Here is a 10,965-nt window from a genome sequence, read left to right as displayed (position 1 = left end):
GCCGCCCTGCAGAGAGTCCCAAGAGGCAGAGGGCAAGGGCAGCCAAGCCATGTCATGAAAAAGAGTGGAGGTCTTCAAAATGGGGGGAGGTCTCCAGTGGTATCTGGTGGGTCACTGTGTGAAACAGGATGCTGGACCTGACAGGCCTTGGGCCTGATCCAGCCGGGCTGTTCTTAATCACCCTCACTTTGCATTCCCATACTGTGCCTGTAGTAGCTGTCCAGCTCCACAAGGCACTTTTCAGTGCTGCTATGCTGGCAGGGGCTCTGCCTGGCACTCTGCTCCATCTCTCTCCAGCAGGAGAATGCAATGTCCATCCCTCCTCTGCTTTCTCAACTTGTAGCATCAGCCCCCTCCAGTCACCTGGTGAGTGGGAGGGGACAAGGAAAATAAAGGATCCCTTCTTGCTCCTTGATGGCACCCCCATCAGGAATTGCAGCAAGTCTGGGAGGGATTAGAACCTTAAACAATGGGGGAAGAGAGAGAGAGAAAGAGAGAGAGAGAGATTATCTCACCTTCTCCTGGGCTCTATTGCCAAGATGGCTGCCGGTAGCCTGGGAGCAGCTGCCGGCATCACAAGCACCAGACAATCAGAGAATGAGGTCAGAGCATGTGCTTGTCCTCCTATCTCACTTTCTCGCTGGGTTTAGGATCAGGGCTACCCGGGGGAGGAGCAGCGGGATCGGGAGCAATCCCAGTGCTTCTTATGACCAGCCTTACCTGGACTAGTCCTGCCCTGCCCTAGTAGGGATGGTCGTGAGAATGACCTCAGAGTTTTGCACGACATATCCTTCCTACGCAGAGAAGTTGGGTTTTGATGTTTCCAACATTCTGGGATACTGGGAGAGCAAAGGGCTCGTGGGGTGCAGCAGGGAAGGGAAGGCTGAGGAGGAGCTGAGAAGTGCCCAGAAGCAGTTGCAGAGAGGAAGGGGATCGGGGGGGGGGGACAACAACAACCCAAAAAACACCTTCTTTTCTCCTAGCATCCCAATGAGGAACTGTTTCTCCAACTCACTTTTTGCAGACCTGGGGGTGTGGGAATCTGAGACCTAAAGAGTGGCAAATGTTGGACCTCATGGAGAGCATGAAGAGAACATGGAGACTGCTGGAGGCTGGATGCTACGTGCAGATAGAAGGAAAGGGCAAAATGCCAAGGTGAAGTAGTGAAGAGGAGGAGGAATGACTGCTTGAAAATGTTCTTATGGGGTGGGATGGGGTGAAGTTACATCTCTGGTATTACAGACAGTTGTATGCCTAAGAGACAGAAGTTTCTCCCCTGTGATGCTGTGATGTTGTGGGGTGGAAAATCTGCATCTGAGATATTAGTCTGTCATGTGCTTCAGAGCATAGAAAGCAATCCTCTCAAACTAGGAAGGAGGAGCCCTATTCAGGAATCTTGATTGTGACCATACAATGTGGCAGGCTGATGTAGCTTCTTCTTGACAGTGAGCATGTACCCATGTAGCTCGAGGAACCATCTGGCCAACAGTGGTCCCTCTAATTTTTTTCATCTCTGTGTGGAATGAGTTTTGTTCTGGATGGTAGAATCAAGGCACTGTGTGTGCAGATGCTTTCAGAATGGGACCTTCCTAATTCAACCTGAGCGGGATCTAAAATTAATTGAGCAGACATCAGAAAACTTGTGAGCATGCGCATGTGCACATGCCTTAGAGGGAACAGTGCTTACCAGTAAAAATATTTTGTGGCTAGTGAACTGAGCCAATGTTTCTTGACCCCTGATCATTGCCATCTTTGATGATTCAGGGACTCATTAATTAAAAATAAGTTAATATGCATATTTTCAAAGCACCAATATAAGGTTTTTTTAAAAAAATACAGAAAGAAGTAAAACAGCCTACAAGTTAATAAACAAAAGCCACCAATCATGGTTAGAAAGAAAAGACACCATTCATATTTTCCTTGACATCACAACCAGTGTTCCCTCTAAGGAGTGTGCCTGTGTGCGCGCTAATACATTTTTGAATATCCGCTCAGTTGATTTTGGATCCCAATCAGGTTTAATCAGGAAGGTCCCACTCTGAATATACATGCACACACACTGCCTTGATACTGCCACCCAGAAGAAAATTCATTCCGCATAGAGTTGAAAAAAATTAGAGAGAAGACTGATCACAACTTACAAGGCACAAAACTGAAATCAGCTACCAGCTCAATGATTATCTACAGCAATCTCTGAGGGGTTTGATGAAATAACCATTTTTGTTGTCTGTTCATTACTGCAAAAATGGGTAGGAGAGGTGTCAAACATCTAGCAGGCTATAATATGCATTTTACTTAGTTGAACAAAAGTTGTACAGGCTTGTCAGAAGTTTCATCACTCATATAACAGTTGCTATTAAGAAAAAAAAAATGACTTGATTTAAATTATTCAAACTATTTGTTGTGGTTTCTGTGGCTACTGCCTCCTGCTATTTTAATGTGGGATTCTAAACAAATTCTATATGCTCCCATGGGTGAAATCAACAGTTCGCAATACTAATGTTCTTACTGCTGTTTAAATTACGAGGTTCTGCAGAAATGCAAGAAGGATTATGCATAGACTGCTACATTAAGAAACCATTTCAAGGCCTGGCCTTTCCAGATGGCAAGCAAGTGCAGGCTGTTCAAAGTTTTCATGCAAATTCCAAGCATGGTCTCACTTCCTGTACACACACTACTACAGGCTTCTGTGATGCTTCCTAGAGCAGGGGTTCCCAACCAGGGTTCCTCTATGTTGGTTTTTGATCACAATAAAGGAATTGAATTGAACTGAACCAGGGTTCCTCCAGACCCCTCACAATGGCTGGGGGTGCTGGGAGTTGTAGTTCAGCAACAGCTGGAGGAACCCTGATTGGGAACCACTGTCCTAGAGCAAGCTTAACCTCTGTACACATGTTGAGCAGGAACCTCGTGTGATTTTCACAGTGCCACCAGCTGGTCAGTTCTTGCATTTTGAGAAGAACCCACCCTTTCCCGCAGTGGTCACAAAAGTAGTAATGAAAAAGGGTGGGTTCTTCTTGGAATGCAAGAACTGGCTGGCAGGCGGGGTGCAAAAATCACATGAGGTCCCTACTCAGCATGTCTACAGAGGGTAAGATTACATGAGAAAGTAGTATGCAGGTCTGCAGCAACATGTGTACAGGGAGTAAGAACATATTTGGAACTTGCCCGAAAGCCATAAACATCCCACACTTCATCCCACTACTGCCATCTGAAAAGGCCCTCAGTTTGGAAAGTGCAGTGCAATATATTTTACAGTATCCTAACATGAAAGGAGATGCCAGGGCAAGTATTACCAAAATAAGTGTCGCAACTGCCACCCCACAAACGTGGGTGGGGGAGGGATTCAGGTAAGTGGGGCCCCACTAACAGTCAATCTGCCAAGGATCTACTCAAACTTGGACCTATACTGTTAGTTTAGTCTTTGGCATCCACATTTTATACATATTTGCTTGTAAATAAGCCCAACAGGACTTTTTCCTAAGTAGCGTGTACAGAATAGCAGTTTTACTTTTCTAGAAAAGAAGTAAACATTTTTCCTTAGAACTGTCATGCAGTTAAGCCTCTCAAAATCCATCCACCATTTGTATTATTCGTGTCCAATACCACTTTGTCATAACTGAATGAGAAAACAGACAAAACAATATTATAGCATTTCAAGATTTTCGTAGAGTGTGCATTTACCGGTTTCTATTTGCTTTTGCTTTGTCCTTTCTTTCATATTATATGCAGCACAAATAACTTATGTGCAACTTCTTACATTAACAATCAGACCAACTTCCAAAGCTGTTTTGAACAATACCTTGGATGAGAAGGGAGTACTCTGGTAGGGATGTGTGTGCTGGCACTGCGTGGGGCTGCCTGGGTTGCACACCGCCCCAGCAGGGAGCTGCATGGGGTGGCGGAGAGCAGGTAAGGACCTGCTCTCCTCTTTCTGAAAGTTCCCCTCCCCGCTCCCGAAGGGTACTCGAACCGCGGTCCGTGCACATCCCTATACTCTAGCACATAATTCCAAGGTTTAAACACATAACAAGGGAGTAAAGGCTTATGCACCGCAAAACTGTGCATTCTACTCAGTTCAACTGGATTTACATATATTACTGAATTCATCAAGCTCATTTTCTGAATATTTCTATAGAGTACAAAACATGCAGAAAGAACATGATTACCAAAGTAGTATTTGAGCAAGAACAACATCTTAATGTAGTTGTAGAAGAAGTGCCATATGTTCAAGTGCCCAAGGCCTCCAAGACAATAGTAATCGACTGGGGCATTGTTTTGACACTGAATCAGGAGATGGAGTACTATATCAGTGATGCCAGACTATCGTTTTCATAGATGCCAGCACCCTTGGACTTCCTTGAACATTTCTTATCCAAAATTGGATTGGGATTGATATAGTATCAAAACAGTAGAGGATACTTCGGATAAGCCATCTCCTGTGTAAATAGACAGTGTAATGGCATACTACTCCCCCACAAGTTTAAAAGGGGTAGTTGGCTGCTGACATCTGGAGAAACTAAATGTGGACCTGCCACAAAAACACATCCGTGCTGTGCAAAGCTTCTCCACTACTGCTGTGCCGTGTGTGCAGCGGGAAGGACCAAATTCTGATGCTTTGCTCTGGCTCTAGAATTGCCCTGTGGCAACCGAAAATATGTCCCTGAGGGCTGCTCATCAACGTGGTTCTTATACTGTCAGTCCTAATCCAATTTTGGATAAGATATATTCAAGGAAGCTTGGTGCTACACAGCTAAGAAAGTTCTCCACAGTGTAAACGCCTCTTTCTGGTGCATCTGTGCTGAAGTGCACTGGATGTCAGGCAGTGTATCATCCAAACCTACCCAAAGTCTTTACCTTAACATCCCATCCTATTATTGGCCGAGACAAGATCTCCTCCAGGCAGGGATCCAGGATAGATACAAACCTCGAACAGTTCCAAGGGGAAAGGGGAGAGGGCCTTGGCTAGCTTCAAGCAGGAGCCCACAAGAACTGGATATAGCAAAATAAAGAGGGGTGTTGCTCCAGAAACTGCTTAAAGCAAACTGCCAGTTTTTATGTCTGGTGCCCAGGTAGAATGAATTAGCTCTACCCCTTCCCTGGTTAAGGCTCTGTGACTTAAATGGGCCTTCCCTGGTTTTCCAAACACAGGCTCCAGCAACAGTGAGGGGCCTATATTAAGGCTGGCAGGTCCTTCGGGGATTTATCCAAGTCAGGGGATGGAGGCAGGGCTGTCTCCTTGAGTTGAAATGGAAATGCTGGGTTGAGTTCCCCTGTTATGGGTGGTTTCAGTGGTGCTAGGTCATAGCGTCTCCCCATCCTGTCTCTTCCCCTAAACTGTCTGTCTTATTCCCCAGTGTGTGGAGAGGGGGTTCCGAATCCAGCATCATGACATATTCCATTTCATTTAAAGCTACTGTACTCTACAGCCACCTAATGGTGCAGTGGAGAAATGACTTGACTAGCAAGGCAGAGGTTGTCTGTTCGAATCCCCATTGGTATGTTTCCCAGGCTATGGGAAACACCTATATTGAGCAGCAGTGACATAGGAAGATGCTGAAAGGCATCATCTCATACTGCGTGGGAGATGGCAATGGTAAACCCCTCCTGTATTCTACCAAACACAACCACAGGGCTCTGTGGTCGCCAGGAGTCGACACCAATTCTACGGCACATTTTACCTTTTACTGTACTCTAACATTACACCCAACACTAGAACCCTCTTAGGAAAATACATAATTCTCTTCAAACAGTTATTATGGACAAATTTTTGTTTGCTTGCTTGTTTAGAACTAGAGATATCCACCTTATACATTAGGTTATTATGCAATTACCTAAGAATCTGGGAGACCAGCGTCAAATCTCAGGGCAGCTATTATCATTGTTCAAGTATTCTTGTTTAGATCTGCCAAGAGGAAACATAATCACCTACCTCACATTATGAAATTCAGAAATGACACTTGTCCTTGACTTGCTTGGATGTTAATAATACACACAAAAACCAAAAATAATAATACACATCAACACTCTAGACATGATTGCTCTTGCAGTATTAGATTGGATCAGTTTCAATCTGTTACTCCTGAGGATATGGACAAGTTGCTTGGGGCGGCACGGCCTACCACCTGTTATCTGGATCCTTGCCTGACTTGGCTGCTTCTATTTAGCAAGGAGATTGTTGGAGGTGGCCTAGTTAATATCATAAATGCATCGCTGAGGGAGGGTAGGGTGCCTCCTTGTCTGAAGGAGGCAATGGTTAGACCACTCTTAAAGAAGCTTTCCCTGGACTCCTTAGCGATGGATAGTTACAGGCCAATCTCCCTTGTTTGGGCAAAGTGATTGAGTGTGGTGGCCAACCAGCTCCAGGCAGTCTTGGAGGAAACTGATGATCTATTCTAGACCCATTTCAAACTGGTTTTAAAGCGGGCTATGGGGTTGAGAGCCTTGGTTGGCCTGATGGATGACCTTTCCCAGGGAACCGACAGAGGGAGTGTAACTCTGCTGGTTCTTCTGGATCTCTCGGCGGAGTTCGATACCATCAACCATGGTATCCTTCTGGGTCGCCTGGGGGATTTGGGGATAGGGGGCACTGCTTTGCAGTGGTTCTGCTCCTATCTCTCAGGTAGATTCCAGATGGTGGAGCTTGGTAACAGTTGCTCCTCAAAACGGGAACTGTTATATGGAATCCCTCAGGGCTCCATTCTGTCACCAATGCTTTTCAATATCTACATGAAACCGCTGGGTGAGGTCATCAGGAGATTTGGTGCTGGGTGCTATCTTGACACCAAATCTATTTCTCCTTTTCGTCTAAAGGAAATGGCATTCATTCTCTAAATGCCTGCCTACAGGTAGTAATGGGCTGGATGAGGGATAACAAATTGAAGCTGAATCCAAGCAAGACGGAGGTGCTCATTGTAGGGGCTGAGAATACGAGGGATGAGTTAGATCTTCCTGTGCTGGATGGGGTTACACTCCCCTGGAAGAAGCAGGTGTACAACTTGGGAGTATTCCTGGACCCAGGTCTCACCCTGGTATCTCAGGTGGAGGCCATGACTAGGAGTGCTTTCTATCAGCTTTGGCTGATTCGACAGCTGCACCCATTCCTTGAAGAGGATGCCCTCAAAACAGTGGAGCATCAGCTGATAACCTCCCGGCTTGACAATTGCAATGCGCTCTACGTGGGGTTGCCTTTGTACGTAGTTCGGAAACTTCAGTTAGTTCAGAATGCAGCAGCCAGATTGGTCTCTGGGGTAACCCGGAGAGACCATATTATGCCTGTTTTGAAACAGTTACAATGCCTGCCGATATGTTTCCGGGCAAAATACAAAGTGCTGGTCATGACCTTTAAAGCCCTGAATGGCTTAGGTCAGAGTTATCTTAGAGAGCGCCTTCTTCTGCATGATCCCCACCGCACATTAAGGTCATCTGAGGAGGTCCGTCTCCAGTTACCACCGGTTCGTCTGGTGGCGACTCAGAGGCAGGCCTTCTCTGTAGCTGCTCCTGGGCTATGAAATACACTCCTGGCAGAAATCCACAATTTGAATTCTTTTCTGGCCTTCAGGAGAGCCCTTAAAACCTGTCTGTTTGGCCTGGCCTTCCAGGGTTTTTAAATAGTTGTAATTGGTTTTAAAGTTGTAACATGTTTTTCAGGGTTTTTTAAATTGTGATTGTTTAATTACCGATTTGTGATGTTTTAATTGTTAATTGTTTTATACTGTTTTATAATTTTTGTTTTAATTGTTAACTGATTTTAATGGTTTTGTTTTATTGTAAACTGCCCTGAGCCATTTCGGAAGAGCAGCATAAAAATCAAATCAAATAAATCAAATAGATAGATAGATAGATAGATAGATAGATAGATAGATAGATAGATAGATAGATAGATTCTTTGGCTCTGAAGCAATGCTTGATCTGCCATGCTTTGTAAATGACCAAATCTGCTTCCAGACAGATAAACATCTCAGATTCCACAAGCTGCCATCCATGTCTGCCTCTGTTTGCTCACTGGGTCATTGCTACCAACCTAAACTTGGGAAACAGTGGTGATTTACTTTAAAAAAAAATTTTTTTTAATTAGTTTCTCAAAGATATACTTTGAGAAATTATTGTTCAAATGTTAAGCATTAAAAGACCACCCAGCAAAATTCTTAATTAATATGTTTTTAAACAATGGGATAGAAATTTTTCATCTTATTAAATAATGGAGTGTTTCTTATTCTAGATATGCCAGTGTTGTTTTAATTTGTTCATAAAATTATGTGAGTCTCACATTTATCTTGGTATACAAAGACAGGAAAGTTGATGTTGGAATGTTTATCGAGTATGTGCTAATGAACTTAATCAAAATATTGATTCTATATTTAATCAATGGTTGGTGAGGCTTTTATGCTCCAATTCTTTCATTTGTGTTGTTTGTTCACCACAAATGAAAAAGATTAAAAAGATAACAAATGTGATTGTGTTGAAAATTCTGCTATTGCATTAGTAAGGCATTATGTCAACTGTTGCGTCAGCAACAACATTCAAAGTAAAAATGAACTATTGCAAACAACTGCAATGCTGAAGTTAGGAAATAAATCATTCTTGGTTTTCATGGCATCCTATAATAATAAATCAAATTATTTAAAAATGGATCCCTTGTATGTCACAAAAAAAACCATAATGTTGCCCTGCAAGTTTAAACCCACCCACACCTAGTTTTCCAAATGCACATCCTTTTTTTGGTCCAGGATAGACCCAACTGCTGCTAAAAATGCAAGCAATTTAACTCTGTAAGCTTGGCCAGATCACATAACCCTTCTCTTTCTTATCAAATCTTCCTCTAACAACACCATAGTAAAACAGAAAATAACTGCTAAAGCATAATGCATTACTTAAGAGAGTATTACATCAGCTGAGTACATCTCCAACGCATTCCAGTTAACCAGTCTTCCTATTCCTAGGAATGCTGTACATAAATTTTATTGCTAAATTCCACAGCAAAGGCGAATATTCAAAACAGCCATTTTGCAATACAGGTTCGACAAACAATAAGGTGTTTTATATTATGTTCCAGAAAATACCAGAAACCTACTAACACTTATGCCATACTTTTGCCCCTATGCTGATGTTTACATTGAAGAATAATGCAGAAAAGCAAATATTTCCAACACTAGGATTCTTATGCTGTCTGCTTTGCTTAGATTTAGTTTTCCCGTAGCTACTGTCACTTATGCCTTGTGTGTATGTGTGTGCGCGCGCTCGTGCGCGCATGCGTGTGCAAATTTAATGGCAATTGTCTAATGGCAATTAGAGCAGGGTCTCTCTCTCTCTCTCTCTCTCTCTCACACACACACACACACACACACACACAACACATACACACACACACATTCACACAGAGAGCTCTAATTGCCATACATATATATGGATTCATTACATAGATTTTTTCAACGAAAATATGAGAAAGGTCAGTTGTCTGCAACAAGTTGCTTTCAGTTTTTATCATTATGTTGGCTCTTGTGAATTATTAATGTTTTTTTTTAAATTACCTGTTAGAACTGTCCTTAAGCTCTGTGCCAGACAACCACTGCTCAATATTCTGCTTCATCCAACAAACACGTCTCAAAGCATCTGCATGAAGCAAACTGCACCATCAAATATAGTATTTCAGCTCCACAATCATCACCATTCTAAAACAATCAGAAACTTACATACGAAACCCGTACTCGCCGCCGGTGTGCCAACCCACAGCACTGCATGAAGAGGACAGCAGAAAACACTCAGTATATGGTCTCACCAAGCTTCAGTCTGTCTTGTCATTTCCTCTGAGACACTGTCCATTCCTCCTCACTCTCCAGCCCCAGAAAGGGAGAACAGGTAGAGAAATCATTCAGCCAACCAATTTTGTTAAATGTGCCCTTGCAGCTGATGAAATTGTTTTTCCCCCTTTAAGTAAATCAATCCCTTCTGTTTCAGCTGAATATATAATTACCAAATGTCTCTGTCCTTAGTATCTCTGTATTACTGAAATGCATCTCTATTGAGATTGATCTTCTCCTGCTTGAAGATTTTTGTTTATATTACCTGTTCTGAACTTAGAATATAATTAAACAGGAGAATCTTATATTTGTGACTATTGAAATACCCTCTCCCCCCACCCCCAATTTCCTGGTGCTGCCGTTGCTGCTGCTATTGCTGCTGCTGCTGTTTTTTACAGGCTTCTTCCCAATACACAAACTAGCAAAAGCATCTTTGATTCAGTGTTACCTCTGACCACAATGGACATATCTGATCTGTTATTTATTCCCCACCCCCAAGCCTGAAAAATGACTGAGCCTAGACTTTAATTCTCTCTGGATTCTTTGGTCTACAGAACCACTGCACAAATTGTCAGAAGCTTTGTCTTGCAGTACGTGTTTCACATGAATTGCAGGCAGAGATTTTTACTGGCTGCAATACCTGACTAGCTTAGGAACTGCAGCTGCACAGTATTTTCCTCCTGTTGACACTGACAAAAAAAGATTTTGAGATAACACTAAAACAGATGCACAGATTTAGTTTTGACCATATACCTTTTTAAACAACCAAAAACTCTGTTGGAGATAAACATTTAGACAATGGATTTTCTGTATTGTAACTTGACTGGCTTGATCATTGTGAATAGATCATGAACTGTGACAAAGCATGGTTAAAGTTTCTCAGTATGAATATGGGTGGTGTCTTTTACAGGCAGTTCACCTGCAAGGGTGGGATCTGAGACAAGTGCTCTACAAGGAGTATGTATGTGTGGCAGCAATTTGCACTTCTGAACAGAAAGGGACACAGATAGCAAGAGCTGAGAGTTTGTAGCTTGAATCAACTGAAAATGGGGCTGCAGACTTCAAGGAATTGGAAAGCAGTTGACTGGGGATCTTCTATCTGTTCATAGAAGTATAATTGCCTCCACTTATTCTCTTATTGTATGTTTCTAAATAAAGCAAATAT

The 10,965-nt window shown here is 42.9% G+C and overlaps 1 protein-coding gene across 5 annotated transcripts in view; it reads right to left on the bottom strand.

Annotated features, from left to right (window-relative positions):
• Window positions 1-10,965, bottom strand: part of CACNB2 (calcium voltage-gated channel auxiliary subunit beta 2) — a 303,174-nt gene that overhangs the window by 182,960 nt on the left and 109,249 nt on the right. Inside the window, exon 1 of one of the 5 annotated variants that reach the window (XM_053259778.1) lies at window positions 9,693-9,847. The exons of the other annotated variants lie outside the window; for them this stretch is intronic. Coding sequence (XP_053115753.1) covers window positions 9,693-9,740 — 48 coding nt within the window. The 5' untranslated portion in view covers window positions 9,741-9,847. Of the gene's footprint in view, window positions 1-9,692; window positions 9,848-10,965 lie in introns of those variants that run through there. 5 annotated transcript variants of the gene reach the window in all.

Source organism: Hemicordylus capensis, chromosome 6 (assembly GCF_027244095.1).
Source record: "Hemicordylus capensis ecotype Gifberg chromosome 6, rHemCap1.1.pri, whole genome shotgun sequence".
Lineage (NCBI taxonomy): Eukaryota > Metazoa > Chordata > Lepidosauria > Squamata > Cordylidae > Hemicordylus > Hemicordylus capensis.
The sequence above is the reverse complement of the archived record's forward strand: the minus strand, read 5'-3'. Positions and strand labels throughout refer to the sequence as shown.